A 25,832-nucleotide genomic window follows, 5' to 3' on the forward strand; every position below is an offset into this window, starting at 1 on the left:
CAGTTTTCCCCCCACTAAAGTAAAGCGTTCCTATGAAACCTTTCGTGCCGAAATGGTGAGAAGTGAAGAAGCAATTAGCATTAATTTATATGGGAAAAATTTTTGAGTGTTCCCAGACCCAAAAAATAACTTAATAAATCATACCATATAACACACAAAACCTAAAATAAATAACACTGACATATAGTAAAATCAGGAATGATGATGATAAATACGCAGCCTATATAAAGTAGAAATAATGTATGTACGGTATAGTCAGGAAGGTGAAGGCAAAACTGATTTGTGGTGAAAAGAAATCAGCACGTATGTGCATGCGCACATCACATGTACACGTCACACATGCACACACAGGTGCCGCGCAAGGCTTCATGGTCTTGGTAGTCTTTCCTGGGGTAAAGTGTCCTGGGATTTGACTGCGACTTTTGTCCCTTAGTTGGGAGTGAGAAAGTTGGTAACCCTAACTGTAAAAGACATGTTAAGGTGAGTTTAACCCTACTTGAACACCCCCCCCCCCCCCCCCCCCCCGGAATGGCCGGTCCACAAGAATATTGTCAATATTAAACCAGTCCGCGGTGCAAAAAAGGTTGGTGATGCCTGGTATAGATGAATCAAGGTGCATATTTGATCTATTAAAAAATCAGCAGTTGACTGAAAGTGAAACAATTAAAGGTCATTAGGAGTAATTGAATTGAATGGGTCATGGAGAAAGCCACCTCTATCAATCTAAGCAACACACACCAAAGTTGCTGGTGAACACAGCAGACCAAGCAGCATCTATAGGAAGAGGTACAGTCGATTTGATCTCTTACTAGCTCTTCTTTCAGTTAGTCCTGACGAAGGGTCTCTGCCGGAAACGTTGACTGTACCTCTTCCTACATATGCTGCCTGGCCTGCTGCGTTCACCAGCAACTTTGTGTGTTGCTTGAATTTCCAGCATCTGCAGAATTCCTCATGTTTGCATCTATCAATCTAATCCTGCTTTGATGTGGTCACACAAAAGAATGTGTGGATCATGATCCATGAGACATAGAAGCAGAATTAGGGCACTTGGCCCATTTGAGTCTGCTCCATCATTCCATTAAGGCTGATCTGTATTTCTTCTCAGCCCCAATCTCCTGCCATCTCCCCATAACCTTTGATACCCTTACTAATTAAGAACCTATCAACATCCAGTTTAAATTTATCCACTTACCTGGCCTCCACAGGAGTTTATGGCAATGAATTCCACAGATTCATTACCTACTGGCTTAAAAAATTCTTCCTCATCCTGCTGAGCTCCGTCCACGAACCCCTCGGTTAATGGTAGGGGTCCATGGTATAAACCCCTGCTTCAATGGTATGCCCATATAAAGTTGAGGATTGTAATTTAGATGGTTTCATACATTAACTGGAGAAATACATGATGGAAAGGAATAGAAAAGTAAATTTATAGGCTGAGTCAAAGTACTTGGAATGATGTACTGACACGTGGATTATAAATGCACACTATTATAAAGTTGTGCAGTGTATCCTCTGAGTCAGTTTAGCAGGGATCTTGATGGAAGTAGTAGCATCTCTCTCTGGAAAACTTGCTACAGGAAGAGTCTCTAATTTTATGATCACTTTTGAATTTTCTTGTCCCAGTTGTAAATCATTTCTCTTTTATTCATGCATACTGCTTTCTCGGCCTTGAATGCAATTTACTATTTATTACTACTACCTGATTGTAGAATTGCCAAGTAGTCTACAGCAGATGACTTTCATGCTATCAGTGCTAATATCTCATTTATTAATCGTGGCATGTGTTTCATTGCGTTGTTACGGACAAAGCAGACCCTGATGATCATTGGTATCTAGCGGAAACTCATGGGGGGAGGATACCAAAACTTAAGGATAATAGCTGGGAGTGTGCCCTATTAATGATATAATCTCATGACATTAATAAGCCAAATTTGTCTCAACATTTACTTCACTTGAACTTTGAGTAGATTGGTGGACTTGTGTATTTAGATGAGAAATGCACATCATATTTGCTGGAGTTACACAAGACCATAAGATATAGGAGTAGAATTAGGTCATTTGGCCCATCAAGTCCACTCTGTCACTTCATCGTGGCTGAATTATTATCTCTCAATCCCATTCTCTTGCCTTCTCCCAGTAACCTTTGACACCCTGACTAGTTGAGAACCTACCAACCATGGCTTTAAATATGCTTGATGACTTGGCCTCCTCAGCTGTCTGTGGCAATGAATTCCACAGATTCATCACCCTCTGGCTAAATAAATTCCTCCTCATCTTTATTCTAAAGGGACTTTGTTGTATTCTGAGGCTGTACCTCCAGTCCTAGACTCCCCCACTATAGGAATCATGCTGTCCATGCCCACTCTATCTAGGTCTCTCAATATTCAATAGGCTTCAGTGAGATTTTCTCCCCCTCCCCCCCATTGTTCAGAACTCCAGCAAATATTAATTCTGCAACTGTCTTTCACACAAAAGCAATGAAATTCTATTTATTCCAGATTTTTAGATATTTATGTGGAAAAATCAGTAATAAACAGAATGAATAAACAATGCAATTTCAAATCTTACTTTTGAAAAGAGCATCAATCACACTGAAATGCAGGAAATTCCTATTTCTATTTAGAAAGGGCAAAATGTATTTTAAAATAAGAACTAACGTTAATCCAGAAAAAAGTAGATCAAAACAGGAATTTCTCTTTCCAGTTGAACCTTTATGGCAGTTTAGAGTAAAATATGACTGCATAAAAAGATATTAAGTGGAAATATGTAATTGTTTTTGTGTAGAATGACAGCTCAGGCCATAAAATTTAAATTATGATGATACAGGCAGTAAAAGAATTGAGAGTTCTTGGCTTAATCTCTAATACAGCAGAAAAGTTCTGGAGTTAGAAAATCTATTTGTACTTCAAATGAAAGATGATTTGTGTATGAAAATACTGGACACATTTACATGGGGGAGTGTAGAATGTATTCCTGCCTTAGAACATCTACATATACTATTTATAGACATAACCTAGTTTACAAGTCGGCTGAGGGAGCGATCTAATTAGGGTTGTTTTGTTTTTTTTATATGTAACCCTTTATAGCATAACCTTAATTATTGTAAAGATATAAACTACAAAATATCTGAACTATATATTTAAAAACAACACTTATTTAATTTAAGGAAAATTCCAAGTTGTCAACTTTTCTTTGTACTTACTGACCTGTGAATGTCCAATGATTTTTAAACAAATTTATTCCTAACCTATTTTATTCTAGATATTGACCGATTGTGCTGGTCATCCAGCACCTGCTTTCTTCCAACAAGTACTTAATCACTCTTGCCAGTTGTGTCTGCCTTCAGTCCCTTTTTAACCTAGATTTTAGTTTGTTCTTGTTTAAAATAACAATCAACAGTATGGATGAAATGAATTTTTGAATGTTTAAAAAAAACACATAATTAAATTTTGCCATCAACTGTATCTGTTAAAATTTATCCATTCTGGTAAGAGTTTTATTTTAAATTACTAAGTTTTTTTGATAGTTTGCAGTAAATAAAAAGCTACCCATTACTTTCATGAGACTACATTAGCATCTCAGATGCATATTGAAACATATTTGAATATGCAAAATTCATTATCTAGAACAAAAGAGCAAACGTGAATGCACTGAGTATAACTGCTAATTTTTCTTGTTTTAACTGCTTCTAAAGTCAGATTTCTGAATTGTAGAGAAGTTATTTAATGTTTGACTGTTAAATGCAAAATATCTGAGCAATAGGTATAGAAGAAAAAAGCCCAATTGTTAACCTTTGCACTAATCTGATTATAATTTGTTACAATTGCTATCAAGAGTTAACATGACAAAAAATTCCTTCATTGTTTGAACACGAAGTAATGTAGAAATATTCATGGAACTCTTGCTGAAAAGGAAATTGGTATTCTCATCTGAATTGACCTTGAGTTATCGCCAAAGGGTTCCAGCCCACATGTTGAGCTTCTTCACAAGTTGCAGTAATGGCTGTGACGAAAGAACAGTTAACGCCAGGTGAATAGTAACATAAGTCTGGATTTTAAGAGATCCTGACTTGGCAAGTCTTAGCAAAGATGATGCAATTTTATTGCTCAAAAGTTAATGAATAGTTTGTAGTTTTTCCCCCAGGAGAGTAATGAAATTCTTTAAGTAAGCAATGCTCCTCTTCAACCTACTGTAATAATTTACAAGCTATCACAAATGCATACTATCATTATGCTCCACTGCTAAAATTCACTCGCCATTTGCCAGTTCTTTTTATTGATGCTCTTTGCGTAAATATTGATGTTTGTTAAATATCTTTTTGGTTGCTAAGCAGGTAAAATTGCATCAGGGCATGTCTTATGAATTTGTAATGTCTTCCCTATAAATATTATAATTGCAGAAGAATGTACTCGGGGGGGGGGGGATTCTTTTTATACAAATTGAAGTCATGGTTTTGTTCCTTGGAACTTATTAGGAAACATATTAAAAATTGCTGGGAGCAGCAAGCTTGTCTAGGACGTTATACTCTTGCTAGATCTTGAGTTTAATATTCAAAATTCTACCTGTTAATATAAACATTTGGTAAGACTTTTTTCCATCCCCCATGTGAAGCTTTTAGGAATCATTTAAATGGAAGAAAATTGTTTAATGTAGTTGGAAGGACTATATATGTCTGTAATCAGGAGGAAAAAAAATCAATTGCTGAAAAGGCTCAGCAGGTCAAGCAGCATCTGTGGAAGCAGAGGGATAGTCAATGTTTTGGATAGAGGATGTGTATCAGAATAGATGTAGTGTCTCCATTCTTTGCTACCACAGAATCTGCTTGACCCACTGAATTCGCCTTGCAGTTTTTTCTTTAGTTCGCTTATTTGCTACCTTGGAATGAGTCGTCTAGAGATGTGAACAGATTGCCTGGACCAAATATATTGTACCACAAGTGTTTGCACTGATACAGAAAATTATTGTAATCCACAGCAGATCATTGTTGGTGAAAGGGCCTGTAAGATAAGAGGGCACAGCCTCAGAATTAGGGGGACGCAAGAACTAGGGAACATAGCCTCAGGATTCGGAGGAGTAGATTTGGGATGGAAATGAGGAGGAACTGCTTTTCCCAAAGAATCTGTGGAATTCTCTGCCCAATGAAGCAGTGGAGTCTACCTCAGTAAATGTGTAAGACAAGGTTGGGTAGATTTTTGCATAGTAGGGGAATTAAGGCTTATGTGGAAAAGGCAGGTAGGTGGAGATGAGCCCATGGCTACATCAACCATGATCTTATTGAATGGCGGAGCAGGCTCAACAGGCCAGATGGCCTACTCCTGCTCCTATTTCTTATGTTGTTGTGTTCAGAATAGAAGGATGTCCCCTAGGACAGATGAGGAGGAATTTCTTTAGCCAGAGTGGTAAATCTGTGGAATTCAATGTCACAGATTGCTGTAGCGGCCAAGTCATTGGGAATATTTAAAGTCGAGGTTGATAGGTTCTTGATTAGTAAGGGTATCAAAGGTTATGGAGAGTAGGCAGGAGAATGGAGTTGAGAGAGATAATAAATCAGCAATAATGGAATGGCAGTGCAGACTTGATGGACTGAATGGCCTAATTCTGCTCCTGGGTTTTGTGGTCTATAAGTGCTGATAAAGTGAGGAAAATATGTTTTAATTTGTAGAGAAGGGAGAGGTTGAGAGAACAAAGAATATCTGCAATGTGGTGGAGCTATTTTTAAAATAACTGCAAAAGCTGGAAGTCTGAAATAAAAATAGTAGGTTGGGCAGCATCTGTGGAGAGAATTAATATCTTGAGACAATAGTTCTGTCAAATGACCTAATCAGTTCAGCTGAGTTTTTCCAGCATTTTTAATTTTTTTAAAATTTAGATTTCCAGCATTTACAGTTTTTTGTTTTGCTTATGTACTGATTGTCACACTTGCCTTGAATGGGAGAAGCGTATTATCTTCCAACCAGCACTAGTTATAACCTGTCAGTAAGACCATAATATAGAAGCAGAATTAGGCCATTTGGCCTATCAAGTCTACTCCACCATTTCATCATGGTTAATCAATTTCCCTCTCATCCCCAATCACTTGTCATCTTGCCCATAATGCTTCATGCCCTGGCTAATCAAGAATCCTCTGCTTTAAATATACCCAAAGCCATGGCTTCCACATCAGCCAGTTGCAATGAATTCCACAGATTCACCATCCTCTGGTTCAGGAAATTCCTTCTAATCTCCATTCTAAATGGACATCCCTCTATTCTGAGGCTGTATCCTCTTAGACTTCCCACCATCGGAAACATATTCTCCACATCCACGCCTTTAAGTCCTTTCACCATTCAATAGGTTTCAGTGAGACCCCTCCCCATTCTTCTGAATTTCAGTGAGTACAGGCCAAGAGCCATCAAATGCTTTTCATGTGATAAAGCTTTCAATCCCGAAATTATTTTTGTAAACCCCTTTTGAATCCTCTCTAAGAAACTATTCTGAATCTTGCAATCATAAATTTCCAAACGCAAAATAGTTGCTACTTGAGGTGATTTTTTTTCACATTTTTCTGTGTGCCTCAAAATTCAAGGACAATGCATAGCTTAACTAAAATGAAACTTAATTATACTTTTCTCTGAATGTGACTTTCCCTCCAAATCATAATGAATGCAAGTATTTAAGTAGACTGGAGGGTTCACTATCAACCACTCCACTCTGATGCCAACCTCAGCTAGAGAAGGCATAATAGGTAGCTGCTTTCTAAAGGGAGAAAGGTCAAGTTCAAGTTTATTGTCACCTGACTGTTTCATATGGATGTATGCATGTACAGTGTTCCTCCGGACCACAGTGCATCCACAATATGTATATCACACAGCACATAAAACAAAATATTACCACAAATTTCAATAAAATAAAATGTAATTCAAAATGTAAGATGGACACTGAGAAGTGAAATGCTGGTGTTGGAGTTGCTTTTGGTTGACCGGTCTGAATAGAGCCTGAAGTAACTTGCTGTTTTGAGAAACACAAGCTTAACTTCTGACAGACTTGGGGTACTGTACCATTTACAATAGGGGGATAAACTCAGCTTTTTTGTATATTTAAAAAAACATCTTTTTCATATAAATAAACTAGGCAGCTATGTAACTCTATTTTCTATTATTCCCATAGGACAAGTCCTTATGGAGATTTCAGAAGTTCACAAGAAACTCAACTTTGAAATGGAAGATAATGTATGTATAAGTTGTACACTGTTTTATTTTAAAAACAGTTTTAAAATAGTTATTCTCCTTTTAATCTTATCCAAAATTATACACCTAAATGATATTTAAAATAAAAAGCATAAAAATGTGCTTTTCAGCATGTTATGACCATGCTGGCAATTCAGATGACCCAGATGTTGGGACATACTCCTGTCAATTACTACTCAAGAACAGCAGGATCCAGACAACCACCACTATAAAAATACTTTTCCTCAACTTTTCCGTTTCACAATTAACTTAAATTTCTGCCTCCAAGGAAAGCAAGTCCTTTCCAGTTGCCCTGTCTGTGTCTGAGCCTCTGCAGTACTTAAATGAAGACTTCCCACAGTGCTATTTCGTAGGAAGTTCCCAAATCTACATGGGGAAGCTGTATGTCCCAAGCATCCGTTGCCCATGAATGAGTTTGGGAGGTGCTGTTCAAAAAGCTTAAATGAGTAACTGAAGTGCATTGTGCAGATGGTATACTTTGCAGTCATGTGCATTAGTAGAGGGAATTGATATTTCAGATGGCAAGTTGGGGTAACTCAAGTTTAGTGACTTTGTCCTGATATCAAGCTGCTTCAGGGTTGCATTCATCCAGGCCAATGCAGAGTGTTCTGTAGTGCCTGTGATTTCTACCTTGAAGATGAAAAGGCTTTGGGATGTCAGATGAGTCACTTACTGAGGATGCAGTCTTGGGGTTTTTTTTCCGCTAGCCATGGTTTTCATGTGGCTGGTCTGGTTGAGTGCTCGTAAATGGTGCCCACCCTGCTTCCCTCCATCCCACGCTCACCAGATTTTGTTGTTGTAGGGCATTGACAAAGTCATTGAATGTCAAAGTTACGTGGTTAGTCCTGTTGTTGAAGGTTATCACCTAGCATCCTTGGGATGAAAGTGTTACTTTCTGTCATTAGTGCATAGATAGTGTCATGTTGCGTAGATCTTGCTGCATGCAGGCATACATTACTTCCTTTGTGGAGTAGTTATGAATAATATTGAACACTGTGCGCTCATCAGTAGGTGTGTGATGGGAACAGTGGAGGAGCCAACGATGATTGGGCTCGTATATTGCCTTGAGGAACTCTTACAGGTCTGCTCACATAGTTGCCATAATTAGCCTCCAATGATCATATTCACATTTTGGAATCCTGATCTCAGTTTTAATTGGACAGACTTTCTGTGGTTGCAATTAATTCCCCTGGAATTTGGTTGGGGGTGGGGGAGAGGGAGTGAAAATTACCCTTTGAGCCAGGTTAAGTTAGAAATATCTATTTCGCCTGGTTGTGAAAAAAATTAAATACCTGACAGCAGGATGCTCGTCTCCTTTTTCATTAGAATTAAACCATAGTTTATTTCAAGAGTAGAAGAGAAAACAGTTTGTGGACATCCACAGAATTTCAAAACTTAATTAAGAAGCCCCCCCCCCCCAGATCAAGCTACAGGGTAAATTTGTGTTCACCTGCACAAGAGATGAAGAAAATAGGCCTGGAAATGATGCATAAAAATATGTCAATGTTTGAAAGTTCAATTACGTTTTATAGTACATTGTAATTGAAAATTAGTTTTGAATCCAGTGTAATCGTTTCCTATAAATTTGAGGTAACTTTCTCTACAATGCTCTAAGGGTATCCACTCTTGCTTATTTTGCATCTTTTTGACACCCCCTGCAACCACCTTAACCCACTGACCCCCAGCCAGCTCTGGTCCCACAATCCAGTTGTCTCAAGATCCATTCCTGTCCATGAAAATGATGATTCCTCACGCCAACCCCTGACTTTCTCAGTGTTGGTCCCATTGTTTCTCCCCTATCTTGCATTCAAATTGACTGCAGTAGAATTTTTAAGCTAAGATAAATTTGGGCATTATTTAAGTCTTACTTTTTGCTGCTGATTTAGTTTCTAATTGAAGCTTTTTTTTTCATCTTGAAGTTTAGGAAATTTCACAAAGACATAATAACTGAATTGGAGAAAAAAATTGATCAAGATGTGAAATACATGAATGTAGGTACCTACTCAATTACAAGTTATGTAACAGTTAATTGTTTAAGTCAGATATAATTTAAGGAATTACAATAAATTCAACTTATTGTGAATACTTGGGATCTTGTGCTACTGAAAAAATGCCTTCTGTAATCCCACCCAACAATTTAAATTGGAAATATTTATGGAATGTTGTTACAGTAAGCAGGAAGCCATTTTACAGATAAAGCTAGAAAGCGGTATTTAACTGAACATGAAATTAACATGTTTAATAAGTCCATTACTAAATTTCTGGTTAATAAAGCTCAATTATACCAAAGAGAGAGCCAAAGCTGTCATTATGTTGTGTGATACAGAACTTTTGCTTTCATAGGAAAAATAGAAACTGGATTTGATCTGAGGACATCATTAAACAAATATAAACTTGTGTTTGTCCACAATTTGAGAGGTTTAGAGATTGGTTTAAGTATTAAACTGTGGACTCACAGGAGGAGGAAGAGTTTATTTTGTTATTCTCAAGGTATCGTGGACAGCAAAGATATGGAGGAAAGTCGTAGGTCAGTCATGATATTAATGATTGGCAAAATATATTGGAAGAGCCAAGTGGCATGTTCCTTCCTATGTCTATAACTATGACAGAAAAAAATCTAAAACTGACTTTTCATAATGTATAAACCTTCAACCTACGGTTGTATCTTGGAATATTCTTAATCAAACAACGAAGGGCTTTTCCAGGGTTATTGGAGTACTACACAATTTGATTTTCAGATGTATTAGTTTTATATAGAAAGAGAAGATCAAGGATTCATATTAGCAGTAATTGTAATGTGATGCTCATCTGAATTTTAAGTATTGTTGGTGAGTTAGGCTGTAAGAACTTAAGGTATTTAAAATTTCTCTGCCTGTGCCCTAGAATTTATTATAATAAACTGACCATTTTTGGCATGCAGATTAACTTCTTGTAACTTCCTGCAGGCAACTCTTAAAAAGTACCAAACAGAACACAGAACTAAATTAGATTCGCTGGAAAAGACTCAAGCAGAACTCAAGAAACTTAGAAGGAAAAGTCAAGGAACAAAAAATGCATACAAATACGAAAATAAGGAAATGGAGGTAGGTGGCAAGTTTATAATTTTGTGTCTAAAATCAGATTTGCTTCTATCTTCCATCTTCATCCAAATTATTTAGAGTCCAAAGAGTTAACTTTTCTACGATTCATTCTTTTGTGATTTAACCAATACTGGTTTCTTTCTAGGGTGCACTTTATCTTTGTACATATGTAAATATGAATTGCATGTGATTTACTGACAGTGTTAACATTAAAATTAAACCTGCCTGAGCTAAAGTGTATGTACATCTGTGTTCAGGTTGTATACCATACTTTTGAGTTTTAAACTGAAACCAATGAGTTCCTTGTGGCTGTAGTATATTGAAGATCAAATCAATATTTCTCAAGTGGAATAAAAGACAGATCTGTTGTGAGGTGGATGTGGTTTGTGCTGTGCTGGTTAATTATTGGCTATATGTGGTGATTTTTTAACACTAAATCTGCTTTCTGAAACCACAAAGTATCTGGCACCATAGTATTGCAATTGTTTTTTTAATAATAACCTTACTAGTCATTCTCTTTAGTTGATAAGTAGCTTTCTCAGTTATAAAATTAATTAAGTACTGCATCTCTGAAGTATAAACTGCAGGTGCTCGACAGTCGTCAAGGCCTGATTAGGGATAGTCCTGACGAAGGGTCTCGGCCTGAAACGTCGACTGTACCTCTTCCTAGAGATGTTGCCTGGCCTGCTGCGTTCACCAGCAACTTTTATGTGTGTTGCTTGAATTTCCAGCATCTGCAGAATTCCTGTCATTTAGGGATAGTCAATGTGGATTTGTGCATGGTTGATCATGTGTAATCAATCTTGCACAGAGATTTTCAAAGGGGTTGCCAAAAAGGTTGATAAAGGGAAGGTGGTTGATAAAGACATTGCTACATGGACTTTGCCAAGACCTTTGACAACATCCCCCATGGTAGGTTGGTCCAGAGTTAAATCACGTGGCATTCAGAATGAACTAAACAATTAGGTCTGACATTGACTTAGAGGAAGAAGCCAGAGAGTGGTAGTTTATCTCTGTCTCTCTGTCTCTCTGTCTCTCTGTCTCTCTGTCTCTCTGTCTCTCTGTCTCTCTGTCTCTCTGTCTCTCTGTCTCTCTGTCTCTCCCAAGGGATATAGATGAGGTAAATGCAAGCAGGCTTCCCCCCGCCCCCCGAAAATAACTAATTCAAGTTTTAAGTTTCTCATTCAACTTAAAAATTGTTTAATGTAATTTTGAGTACACAAGTGTAAAGGAGAATGAAATAATTGTTACTCCAAATCTAATGCAGCACTCAAAAAAAAAACACAAAAGATAAAGAACACAATAAAAATAAATACATTAGATGGCTTAATTGCATAGATTGATTGTATGTTCATAAAGTGACACTAGGCACAGGAGTATCTGTACATAAGGTGGCTGACAGGAAATGATAAAGTTGTCGAGGGGTGGGTTATTGGGTGGAGGAGTTGATCAGCCTTCCTGCTTGGAGAAAGTAACTGTTTTTGAGCCTTGTGGCCCTGATCTGGATGCTACATAGCTTCCTCCCTGATGGGAGTGGGATAAACAATCTATGAGCAGGTAGGTGGGTTCCTTCAGGATCCTGACCCTTTTCTGGCACTTTTCTGTATGTATGTCCTTGATGGCAGGTTGGCTGGTGCCAGTGATCAGGTTGTATACAGATAAATGAAACATCATTCCTGTGGGGCTAAGGAGCAAGACAGTACATATAGAAGATACGGGCACTATAATATTAGCACAGGTCCCTGGAAGATTGACATAAAGTGTGAGGTATAGGTTTAGGTAAGACAGTAGAATGTTACTAGCACTATTATAAAACAAGCCGTAGTATAAATATGTGAAACAGCAACAAAAGTGAACAGTGCAAGACTGTGTGTGTCTGTGAGTTGGGAAGTAGGGTGGCAGGGGGGTGGAATTCATGTGGCAGGGCATCAAACAGGGTGTATATGTGTGTTGAGTGGCAGCAATTTGTTAATTAGCAAGGTATTGGGGAAAATGATTGATTAATTTGTTCAGTACTGCATAGCTCAATGAGCCGAATGTTATCCCCCTAGTCTACAAGTTTCTGATTCTGAAATCATGTACACATGTAGTTCTGTATTTTGGAGTACAATCATTGTGAATATTGGACTTCATAAGTAGCAACAATATATGAAAACATCTTGTTTAAAAATGAATTTGGAGCTTCCAATGTATGTAACAGTGGAGTTTCTGTTCAAGCTATTTATCCAGTCTATTTCCTTCTACCTAATGCTTTGGAATAACGTTGATGACTGCATTGAATGTAAATTTATTTGGCATTAGCTCACATTTTTAATCTACTGATGTTTGCCAAAAATGCAAAGTGAATTTTAATAATTTATTTCCCCACCCACAAAAGCCACAGTTGTGATGAAAGGCAAGGGTTGGGTAGGGAGGATGCTGAAGGTGTCTGTTCAGTTGGTGATTGACGTTTTCACAATGTGTAACTAGGGATGGACAATAAATACCAGTAACACCCACGTCACAAAAATAAATGGAACAAAACAAAGAGTCTAAATATAGTTACTTCCTGTCAAGGGAGGATGATGGTTACTCATCTTTTATCAAGTTTGTATATCACTTTGTTAAAGGCCATAAGACTGCAGAATTAGGCTATTCAGGCCATCGAATCTGCCCCAAAACAATTTAAATAATAAACACGAGATTCTGCAGCAAACTGCTGGAAATCCAGAGCAACACACACAAAATGCTGGAAGAACTTGGGTCAGGCAGCAGCTATGGAAATGAATAAACAATTTACATTACGTGCCGAGATCCTTCACCTGAGCGTGAATGGTTTAATCATTTAAGTGCATGCAGTGGCCACTTTACGTTTGTATACCTACATACAAAATGAGCAGCGCCTCTAGAGGCAGAACATGGCCATTGAGTGTATAATCCCTTTGTTAAATAAGCCATTTATAAGGCAAATTTTGAGTTTTTTGTTCCAGCTACAAAAGGTGACTATTCAGATATTCAATTTTTTCTGAGAATTATTTCTTTCAACAAATTTTTTTATCTTGTAACATTTTTGTGGCTGTAGTATGGATGTTAAGGTATTTTACAATAGATACACATAGAATGTATTTTGGAGAAAAGGTGCTCTTGTAAATTTAAAAGTTCTGGAAATATGCCCATTTCATTGAGGGTACTGTTGTGTTCTGGTAAGGAGGAAGGACAAGGATACCAAGGTAAGGGAACATTAAAAGTCAAGTTGGTGAATTTAGTCAGAAAGAAAAAGGAAGCATATGTAAAGTATCGGAAGCTAAAATCAAGCAGATCGCCTTGGGGATTATAAAGAAGCTAGAAGAGAACCCGAGAAGGGGATTGAGAAAGCCAGGCGAGTCCATGCTAAGTCCTTGGCAAGTAAAATTAAAGCATGCCAGGGCATTCTGTACATCAAGAGTAAGAAGATATCTAGGGACTAAGTAGGATCACTCAAGGATAAAGTGGGGCATGCTCCTATGCTATACTGTACTATATTCTAAATTTGCATCACTGTGTATTTAATACTTCAATAATGTAAATGTATTGTTTGAAGCATTCTTTGATGTTTAATTCATTACGGGTTAGATGTAAAAGTACGTACATGGCATTATGTCATCACGGCACCACATCATACGTGTGCGTCTCACTAAAAGTAAAACTAAGAATGTACACGAGTTATTCCCAGCTTTGTATTTTCCTTTCAATTAGTTTTGTTTTGAAGTTACAAAACAACAATGGTGACAAGGAAGTTTTAAGTGAACCCAAGACATCTACCTACGTGTTGAAGTGCAGCAAGGTGTTAGTTTTTTTAAAAAAATAGAACACTGTAGCATGTGTTCGTTGGAAGGGACAGAAGATGGTAGAGTTTAAAAGAAGGCAGGAAACGGACAAAATTCATAAGTCCGTTAACAGTGAGTACCAGGTGATCTTAAAAAGAGAGCAGAGACGCTGGCTGCATCAGAAAGATGGATGCACTTGATTACACAATGAATAACTGGATATTATATGCTGAGTGAATTGAATAGTATTTTAAAGCATAGCTGATGAGTAGCGAGTGCCAATTTTGCTCAGTGCATTGGATTTAAAGGTATACAGTTTAGTTAGAGGTTTAAGCAACACTCACAACACGCTGGAGGAACTCAGCAGGTAGGGCAGCATCCGTGGAAAAGATCGGTCGACGTTTCAGGCCGGAACCCTTTGTCAGGACTGTAGAGGGAAGGGACAGAGGCCCTATAAAGAAGGTGGGGGGAGGGTGGGAAGGAGAAGGCTGGTAGATTGTGTTTGGTTAGAGATTTGACTGCTCCAACCAAACCTGCTGAAATGATATTGTGAAAGTAATGCAGGAAGAGTTGAAACCAAAGCCATTGTTGAATGCAAAAAGCTTTAGAGTTCATAAGCAGAATCAAAAGGTAGGGGAGTCCGTTTCAGTATACGTGGCTGAATTGAACAGAGTGAGTATAGTCAGTTCGGTAATGTGCTTAATGATGCATGGAGATCATTTAGTTTGTGGAATGTTACAAGAAGACATTCAAAAACAGCTCTAAATGAAGCGCAGTTTACATTTTAAAATAGCAGTTGAAATAGTTTCATCTGTGCCGCAACTCAGTTATAACGGGCACAATTGAGTTGCAGACAGGAAGTGAATGTGAACAAAATTACAATATCTAAACAGAAGTTGGCCTGGCTAGACAAATGGTATTACCATTATGGCAGGGACTCACATTCACCAAACTAGTGTATATTTAAAGGTGAAACTTGCAGAAAATGCAACAAAGTAGAACACGTACAAATAGCATATTGGGCAGACAAAATAAATAGACTGCACAGGGAAGAGAAGAAGCTTAAAAAGTAAAGTTGCAGTGTCAAAAAGAGTAGTAATCTGCATGTTGATGAAAAATCTGATAATTATGAGTGATACAGGACTGGGTAACCTTGAGGAAACCAACATGAGACAAACAATAGGGCTGACACGAAGTTAACAGTAAATTAATTAAAATGGAACTGGACACTGGCTCAGCTGTTTCAGTTATTCCACAAAATGAGTGAACAGCTTTTCAAAGATACTAAACTGAAGCAGATATCCAACTAAAACTTGTACTGGAGAAAAGATAACTCCTGTGAGAATGACATTTGTAACAATGAAATACAACAAACAAGAAGCTACATTGGGCTTGTATGTGGTTTAAAAACAGGAGGACCAGCATTGTGGGATCATGATTGGCTGAGACAACTGCAACTTGATTGGAGTTCCATCCACCATTTGCATGCCACATTCCCTGCAACAGAGTCAACTGAAAGTGAATTAAGAAAGACACTGGATGATGCTACAGCAGTGTTCAAGGATGGCATTGGAAAACTCAGATATATCAAATATGTATAGTGTTATATGAAAATGCCACACCTGGGTTTTGCAAAGCCTGTCTAGTTCCTTGTGCCATTCATGATAAAGTAGCCAGTGAGCTAGATCGCATGGAGGCTGAATGAATTCTTTCCAAGTTTGAGTGGAGTCCATGGTCCCAGTAGCTAAGAAGAATGGGTCTGTCAGGATCTGTGGTAATTAAAGTCACCATTAACCCAGTACTGAAAGTAGATCAGTACCCTCTGCTGAGGATAGAGGATGTTTTTGCAAACCTTTCAAAATTCAAAATAAATTTTATTATCAAAATATGTCACCCCATACAACCCTGAGATCCATTTTCCTGCGGGCATACTCAGCAAATCTATAGAACTGTAACAATAACAGGATCAATGAAAGATCAAGCAAAGTGCAGACAACACCTGCAGGAAAACACTTCAGCAAAGTGGACTTGGCTGAGGCCTACCTACAGATGAAGATGGAAGCAGAGTCCAAAGTGTTTCTCACCATAAACACACACAAAGGGCTTTATTGAAGTAGCATCTGCACCTGCACTCTAGCAAAAGCTGTGGACCAGGTGCTGCAAGACTGTCCAGGCACTCAGTGTGATCTGGATAACATCATTGTTACCGATGAGGATGACAAGGAACATCTCCAAAATCTCAATACTGTGTTAAAAAGATCATGGGCTCAGCACAACACAACAAGTGTGAATTCTTTAAACCAAGCATCACAGTGGTCACACCATTGACACACAAGAATTACACGGGTGTGCTGAGAAAGTTCAAGTAGTGATGGATGCTCCAAGGCCAAAGGACATGTCACAGCTGCGGCCCTTTTTAGGATTTGTCAATTACTATAACAGGTTCCTGGTACTATGCTCCACCCCTTGAACTCATTACTGCAGGTCAGGAAGAAATTGCAATGAAGAAAGCAATGTGAGGTGGCTTTCCAAAAGTCAGAGGAAATGGTGATGTCAGACACTGTATGCACACACAATGATCCACATCATCTAGGGAAGCTTCCCAGGCATTGTTCAGGTGTCCAGAGTCAACTCCTACAGCCACCACAGAGGAGGCCAAAAGAAGCTGAGATTATTTCACTGCCACAAGTCTCTCCTCTCAAGCAAAGTGACCCCCCCCCACTCCCCTCCCCCCAGCCAGGAAAGATGTTATCCCACAAGAGTAAGAAATCCTCAACAGTGACTAAATCTTTAGCCAAGTGTTGTGTATTTAATATTTCAGTAATATTTGAGTATTATTGTAAATATATTTGATTAAGCATTCTTTGTTTAAATAATTTATTACGGTCTATATGTAAAAGTACATACAAAACATGTCATACATGTATGTCTCACTAAAAGTATAGCTAAGAACATAAGTTATTCCCAGCTCCGTGTTTTCTTTTCAATAAGTTTGTGTTTTGGAATTACAAAACATAACAGCCACTCTCATTTATTTGTCCTTGAAATGAAACAAGGAACTGGAAAGAGTATACCTTGCCTACCAGTTAGTTCTATTAATAGATGTTGGAATAGGAATAACAACCTGGAAATTGTATGCAGATTAATGTGTGAATATATGGGGTGGATGTGCTTCAGAAAAGTGTATTTTTATAAAATGCATTTACCAGTGGTCCACATTGACTATCATTTGTATATTAACAATAAAGTAAGAAAGTAACTGAGGAAAGCCATTAATTTATTGCCATCCTGTTATACCTACAGATCAAATTCCCTTTATAATGAATCTTTTAGCTTGGGAGAGCAGTATTTTTATACACTGTAGCCACTTCATTAGGCATATAAGTTTACCTAATAAAATGGCCACAGGAGTGGAACCTGGTGTGGTCTTCTGCTGTAGTAGCCCATCCACTTCAAAGTTCAAGAAGTTGTGCATTCAAAGGTGCTCTTCTGTACAGCACTGTTATGCGTGGTTATTTAAGTTATTGTCACCTTCCAGTCAGCTTGAAAGCCAGTCTGACAGTTCTCCTCTGACCTCTCATTAACCAGGTGTTTTCATCCACAGAACTGCCGCTCACTGGATGCTTTGTTTTGATTTTTTTTTTGCACTGTAAGCTGCTGTGTGTGAAAATCTTAAGAGATCAGCAGTTTATGATTATATTCAAACCACTGTGCCTGGCACCAACAATCATTCCATGGTCAAAGTCACTCAGATTATATTTCTTCCTGATTTGGATGTTTGGTCTGAATAACAACTAAATCTGTTGACCATGCCTACATGTGTTTATGCATTGAGTTGCTGCCACATTATTGGCTGATTAGATGTCTGCATTAACGAGCAAATGTACAGATGTATCTAATAAAATGGCCACTGAGTGTATTAAAATGGCTACAAGTCACATTGTCTATATAAGCTTTCTCTCATTTTAAAAAAAAATTAATTTTTTATTTTTATTGAAGGAATGACTCAATACAGAATATATAATGGATTACATTTTCCCCCATTTTGCTTTAATATCGTACCCCCAAAACAAACTTCCCCCCACCCTCCCTCCCTGAACATATCATGGCAGCTAATATATTTACAACACAACAATTCACAAATACAAATACGGACATTTCACAACCATACCCCCACACTACTTCAAGACGACGGCTCACACACATCTGCAACATGTCAGATGATCCAAAATACACTCATATTTACAATTCATCAACCATTCTGTGAGGTAAATTATAAGCATGTTAAATGGGAGGCAACTTCCCAAGTACAATCAAATGCCCTCAACTAGTAGGTAATTCCTTAAGACTCCCAAAATATGATAAGAAAGGTCAGCTTTCTCTCATTTTCACACAGGTTAAATTTCAATGACCAGTTTTGGGATATTTTAATATTTTTGGCTTCTGAAATATAGCCTTTCATACTAGAAATATTTCTTATCAACTGTCCAGAATATAGTGCTTTCTGATGTATTAAATATGCATAGCTATGATAACATGGCAAAAATATGCAGAAATTTGATTTTTGAAGAAACCAAGAATCTGTAATTATGATATGGTAGAAATGACTATAGATTGTGAAAAAGATAAAGTCGCATGCATTTTTTTTTCAGGTTCTAGCAACTATCAATACGAGAGAAAATGAGATTCAGAAGTTTATCACTGATGGCTGCAAAGAGGCTTTACTTGAAGAAAAAAGACGCTTCTGCTTTCTGGCGGACAAGCACTGCAGTTTTTCGCAAGACCTAAGCAACTATCATGAAAAGGTCCATATAAAGAACTGTGAAACAACTGTTGTTATCTTTCTTAAAAAAAAAAATTGGAAAGCATTAAAATTATCAAAATTAGAAGCACTCTTACTTTAAGGAACTGGAAATAGCTGCACTTAATATTTTACACTGCACTTGTGCAGTTTGTACCCACAGAAGGAGAGGGAAGTTAGAAAATCTACCATCCAGCTCCATTGTTTTTTTATCTAAAAGAAGAGCACCATCAATAATTGTCATATGTATGACAAGTCCTCATGTGGCGCGTGTTCTGAGGTGTTATATAGAGTATTAACAATTTAAAAGAAACATAGGAGACATTGGCAGATGATCAAGAGTGGTCATGGATGTAGATTTTAAAGGAGAATGGCAAGACAGAGGGAAGGAAATTCTGGTGGCTCAAGAATCTACAGCCAAAGGAGCTCAGAATACTTTGGCCAGTGCTAGAGGAACTAATATCAGAATTGTATAAGAGGCAGTGACTTCAGACTTGTGTAAGGTTGATGGAGTTTGCAAAAAATGAGAATGACCATGGCCAAGGGGTGATTTGAAAGCAAACAGGAATTTAAGAGCAACACACAAAATGGTGAAGGAACTCAGCAAGTCAAGCAGCATCTCTGAAGAGGGATAAACAGTTGGGGTTTTGGGCTGATGTCCTTCACCAGGACTGCTAAGGAAATGGGGAGAAACAAAAATTGAGGGAGGAGAAACAAGGATTTAATATTGTTTTATTAGATTGAGACATGGTGATAAATGGGATTTGCAACAAGACAAGCCACTGGTATAACAATGCTTTGGATGTTCATTGTGGAATGTCAGAGGCTGACCAGGAGAGTATTGGAATTGTAAAATATAGAAGTCACAAAATGATTGAAAGCTTCAATGCCAGATGAATTGTGATAGAACTGCTTGTAAACTTTGTGGAGGTGAAGATGTTAAAACTGACAATGAAGCAAGTGTGTGGTTGAAAGCACTGCTCTGGGTCAAACAGCACCCTGCCAGTAATCTGGTTCAGCTTCAGACAATTACCAAGTGTCTAAGGACAGGATTTCCCAACCTGAGGTCTGTTGACCCCTTGGTTAATAGTAGGGGTCCATGGCATAAATGTTGGGAACCCCTGGTCTAGGGAAAGAAGTTCAGGAGCTTAAAGATAAAGGAGCTCAAGGGGACTGGAGACTAGAGGGCACTGCCTCAGAATAGAGGGGTGACCCTTTAGAGCAGAGGAAGAATTTTTTTTTTTTTTTTTTTTTTTTTTTTTTTTTTTAGCCAGAGGGTGGTGAATCTGGAAATCTTGGCAACAGACAACTGTGGACGTAAAGTCATTGAGTATATTTAATGCGTAGATTGACAGGTTGTTAATGAGTAAGGGTGTCAAAGTTTACGGGGAGAAGGCAGGGTAATGGGGTTGAGAAGGATAATGAGTCAGCCATGATGGAATGATGGAGCAGCCTCGATGGGCCAGATGGCTTAATTCTGCTCCTATGTCTTGTGGCCTTAAGACAGGCTGAGAAAAGAAACAATTAGAATGCATAGATGTAGATGTTTGCACAGCATGAATTCTATCCAATTTGCTCAAACTATTTTTTAAAAAAAACATAATTTCCATTTATTAACCATTGTATAATTGTGTTTTCAATTAGGCCAATGGGTTCCTTCGTGCCAAAATAATTCATTGGCAGGACAAGTGTGTGGAAGCCACAAAGGTGCCAGACTTTTTGAATGAAGATGAAAGTAGCTTCCCACCATACCTGTCCAAAACTCCTCAACCTTCTCCAATCATAGGAAGATACACTGTGAGTACCTGGCTTTGACATAGTGAATTTGACTGCTGAATGAAATATTCTATGTTTTGCACTAAAGCTTAAAGCTTAATAGAGAAATGTTAGAATTTGTTACTAAAGTCATTTTAGTTCAGCACCTTGGAAAAATTACTATAAATATTTGGGAATGGTCAGCATACTTCTGTTGAAGGACAATCTTATTTAACCAGGAGACGCAAGGGAATGCAGATGCTGGAATCTGGAGCTACAATCTGCTGGAGAAACTCAGTGGCTTGAGCAGCGTCTGTTGGGGGGAAAGGATGTGTTGACATTCTGGATCAAAATGCTGCATAAGGACTGGGGGGGCGGAGAAGATGGCTGGTATGAGGAGGGGGAGATCTGTGACAGAGGTAATTGGTGGACTGACAGGGTGGAGAGGTGAAGAGAGTTTTGTAGGGAAGTTTAGATGCATGATAGATGGAAGTGGAGAGAGGACATAACCAGTAAAAAGAGGGAGAATGATACGCATTCAGATTTATTTATCACATGTACTTTGGAACATGCATGCATGGATACATACATTCTACATTGAACTGCACTGGTTGCATTAACAACCAATAGAACTAAGGATGTGATGAGGCAGCCCACAAATGTAGCCACACATTATAGCACCAACACAGCCTGCCTGTGATGCTCAGAAGAACCATGCAAGCAACAACAACACAAAAACAACGGCAAGACGCTTTCCTATCTCCCAAGCAAGGGTTGGCAAACCAGGACGGTGGGATAGTTTTAGTAGGTATATGTGGCTGGAGGGGGCCAGTAAACCTGTTCCAAAGAACTTAAGTTTGAATACTGCGTCAGTTTTAATAATATCCTTTGACCTGTCCGAAATTTTATTTTTGAGTCAGTTGAGTTTAGATTTTCTTGGCTTCCTTTTCTTGAAATGTTTTTAAAATCACCTAGGTTAACAACATTAAAACTCCAAGAGCTGGAAGAAAGGAGTTAACTAGACTGATCTCTGAGCAGAGTGTAGTAACAGTTCATTGACTCTTGTCCATGTAAGTGAAAGTAACATACCTGGGAAGGCAGGGTTATTTAAGTATTTATTCTTGTCTGGTATTTATGGCTTGTGTTTCCATACCGTTAGCAATTAGTAAAAATGCCACATCAGAGCCACTGTAGCTTTTGTTATTGTAATACAGACTGACAAAAGAAGTATTAGTAATATCTAGGCTTTTCTCTCTACTGACTATTACACCAGTGATGTTTAGGGCAGCGATCAAGTTCCTCCATCTCTGGTCTAAAGTAATGTTCTTGTATTCTGAGGTTGTGCCCTCTGTCCTAGACTCCCCCACTATAGGAAACATCCTCTTCATGTCCACTAGGCTTTCAATATTCAAAAGGTTTCAATGATATCACCCCGTCATTTTTCTAAACTCTAGATAGAGTACAGACCCAGAGCCATCAAACACTCCTCAAACATTAACCCTTTCATTCCTGTGACCATTCTCAAGCTCTGGATAAGATATTGCTAGTATGTGTTAGTTTATTTTTAATAAGAATTATTTTAATCTTTTTTGGGGATCTGGCATTGCTGACGAGACCATCACTTAGTACCTCCCTAACTGTCCTTGAAAAAGTGTTAGTGAACTGCTTCCTTAAACTACTGCAATGCTCATAATTAAAGTATTCCCATTATCCTCCTTGCCCTTGCCTGTCTTGGTGTTACACCATCTAGGACAAAAATCTCCTTGATCACTTCTCCATTTGTCGTCATAATCATTCCTTGCCCCACCACTACCACGTGGTGATTGCAGTGGTCTAGGAACCCATCATCATCTAGACAGCACAGTAACACTGCAGATGGTGCTGCTGATTCAGCAAAGAGACCCGAGTTCAGTTCTAGCCTCTGCTGTCTGCGTAAAGGTTTGCACATTTTGTATACGGCCACATAGATTTCCATTAGGTGCTCTGCTTTCCTCCACGTCCTAATGATGTTCTGATTAATAAGTTAACTGGCTGCTGTAACTTGCCCTTAATGTAGGTGAATGTTTTATTTATTTTACTTTTTAAATTAGAGATACAGTGCGGAACAGGCCCTTCTGGCTCACCAAGCCGCACCACCCTGCAGCCCACTGATTTAACCTTAGCCTAATGATAGGACAATTTACGATGACTAATCTACTAATCAGTATGTCTTTGGACTATGGGAGGAAACCCACATGCACATGGGAAGAATGCATAAACTTTCTTACAAAAGAATGCTGGAATTGACCTCTGAACTCTGACGCCCTGAGCTGTAATAATGTTGTGTTAACTGCTACGATACCATAGCGCCATAATGTTAAATGTTAGATTCAGTGGCTGGTATGCGTGAGAAAATAAGTTGGAGAAGTAACTCATCTTGGCAAAACATAAGTGTCTTCTATCACAGTCCTGACTTGCGCTTGGTCTAAAGTCTTTCAGTTGTCAGAAGATGAGTTACTAGGCGTAAAGTACTCAGCTTCCTACCTCTTGTGGCTATGATATTTATATGGCTGGTTCTTTCGACCTTTGGGCCAAGAAGGGTCCCAGGATTTTGATAGTGTGATGGTATTATCGAGTTATAAGCCCGCAATTTATTTCTCCCCTTTCTTTCTGATGGTGCTAACAAACTGGAGTATAATTACCATAAATACAACTTCCTGGTACTGAGGCTGTGGCCTTTCTTCCTTCATTATCATAAATTATACTCTTCAACCAACAAGCAAAGTAAGTTTTATAATACAGCTAGTCCTGTTCTTATCCAGTATTCACACACACACACACACACGCTTTCTAGGCTGTATATTAGAAAGAGGATAATAATTACCTTTACTCCTCCCTCAACCTGTACTACTATGGATGATTATAGCACCCTGACTGCATAAAACAATATTTGCAAATGGAAGAAATAACATTTCACTAATGTTGTAAAGTGGAGTAAGTTTAATACCTTATCCTTTTAATCACATAGAATTTTGTAAAAGTACAATTTATCGCACATACCTTAAGGAAAAATCAGTTGCTTGATTTCTAAATTAAAGCTCTGTCTTGGATGTAGTTAATAGAAATGTTCTGAATTCTGAGTGCCAAGCAATTCAAAGTAGAAAACTCCACCATGCAGAATTTGAAAGTGATCTTTCTAATTAAGAAATTTTTTTTTTGCTTTTTCAAAGAAACTCCTTTTACAAAAAAAACTACAGAAGTACGTGGCTGATTAATAACCTTTTTCCAGTAATTAGGGCTGGTTATTGAGTTCAATAACTTGTCAAGCTGTATTGGGAAAATTTTTGAGCAAACACTTCTAGTTGATGTTAGAAATCACATTATGGTGCAGGATTTGTGAGAAAGAGACGTGGGAGTATAGGTGGAACAGGAGTTAGATCCTCAGGCAATTTGTGGCAATGTTTGTTTAAAATTAAATTTCTGTGAATCTTATTTCCTTGGAATTCTACAGTATTTTAAAACAAAATGGGAATTGGAACTTTTTGGGGCGGGGGGGAGGGAAGTAGCAAGGACATTAGGTTAATTTTTATGTACAAAAAATTAGTGTGCTTGTACATTTAACATTTAAACTAATCAGTTTCTTTGACTTTTAATTCCTGAATTTCTGCGGAACAAACTGTGCTAATTTTTCACTTTTAAACTTTGCAAAAGGCTTCCTTAACTTTAATCCAAATAAAACTGAGGCTAATCAAGCAGCATCTGACCTCAAAAAGAGGTATTACCTGGTTAATACTGAATTATCATGTACTGGTTTGTTTAATACATTATTTTTCCAGGTATTAATGCAGTACAGATGGATCTAATGTTGAGGTTAGATTTCTCATTCTAATGAAGTACAAAGTACATGTTAAAATGTTTCCCATACTGATGTCCCGGAAAATATGACCAGGTTCCTGTCTTTTAACAAGAGGTATATCAGGGGTGGCAGGATGAAAGGCACTCCTTCTGTCTGCTAGCCTGCAGGTCACCCTTGGGCAAAGTGTAGCACCTGCTTAACACCTCTATCAGAGTCATGTGAAGCCATGGGAGCAGGTGGTAGATGGTTGTATGAGCAGCTGGTGCATATCACAAGTCCTGGATATTTGACCACTGACGCCAGGTAGACCATCTCTGAAGAGTATTGATAATGGCTGGGGTCACCCATCTTGTAAAGATGCTTCTCAGAAGAAGGCAATGGCAAACCACTTCTGTAGGAAATATTTGCCATGAACAATCAGTCAAAGGCCATGATCGTCCACTTCATATGACATGATACATAATGATAATGATATCAGTCCCTTGTTCTTTAATACAACTGTACGGAGGGTGGGGGAGGTTTGGGGACCTGCAACCAAAATTTTTTTTTGATTAAGGTGTACCAAACCATTTAATGTGAACAAGCATCTTGTTTGTTTTCTCTAGATGCATGATCCTGTATTACAGAATAACTCAAAAATACCACCTGCTCCTCCTGTAAGATTTCAGAAAAGTCCTCTGCCGGATATGTTCAACAATCCAAATTCACAACGCATGGCCCCTATTGAGAGAAACACTGAAGTTACAGGTAAGGAGTAGAATTTAATAGTGTTTACTAAATATCAGTAAAATCCAAGCAAGCTTTGGGTTTACTCCTTCTTACAGTAATTTAGTTTATCTAAGTGATGCGAGGAAGGTTATAGGTGAGTGTTGAAGAGGAAGAGAAGTGCTGGTGGGGGGGGAGATAAATTCCATGCATTTGTATTCAAACCTGTATATCAACCGCTATTTACAAGTGTCTAACTACCAGTGAGATATTTAGTGGTTTCAGAAGTGTTGATGGATCTTGAGGGATTGATTATGTGCTGCTTCAATGAGCATAATGGCTATTGAATTCTGCAATTTAAGTGTATTCCAACTGGTATAAAGTGAAATGAGATTGCCTCTTGAGGTTGATCATTTGCTTAACATCTGTTTTGTGATATTTTCAGAAAACCTAGCAGTTACGCATAAATGGAGATGCTAATTCCTTGCTTATATGGAGTAGATTTTTAAAATTAAGCTGAATATTTAATTTGAAGGAAGTCAGCTCTCAAACTTCTAGAGTGTAATTATATGTTGGAAAAAGTGTAAAGTAAAAACTTGCGCTGGGAAATAAAGTTAATACTGCTTAATATGCCACCTTCAAACT

General features: G+C 38.1%; 1 protein-coding gene across 3 annotated transcripts in view; it reads left to right on the forward strand.

Moving 5' to 3' along the window:
* Positions 1–25,832, forward strand: part of LOC140203191 (BAR/IMD domain-containing adapter protein 2-like 1) — a 148,658-nt gene that overhangs the window by 39,197 nt on the left and 83,629 nt on the right. For all 3 annotated transcript variants that reach the window (XM_072269115.1, XM_072269116.1, XM_072269117.1), the window contains exons 4-9: positions 7,147–7,208; positions 9,146–9,217; positions 10,172–10,309; positions 18,744–18,896; positions 20,537–20,689; positions 25,088–25,229. In XM_072269115.1, coding sequence (XP_072125216.1) covers positions 7,147–7,208; positions 9,146–9,217; positions 10,172–10,309; positions 18,744–18,896; positions 20,537–20,689; positions 25,088–25,229 — 720 coding nt within the window. The remainder of the gene's footprint in view (positions 1–7,146; positions 7,209–9,145; positions 9,218–10,171; positions 10,310–18,743; positions 18,897–20,536; positions 20,690–25,087; positions 25,230–25,832) is intronic.

Source organism: Mobula birostris, chromosome 9 (assembly GCF_030028105.1).
Source record: "Mobula birostris isolate sMobBir1 chromosome 9, sMobBir1.hap1, whole genome shotgun sequence".
Lineage (NCBI taxonomy): Eukaryota > Metazoa > Chordata > Chondrichthyes > Myliobatiformes > Myliobatidae > Mobula > Mobula birostris.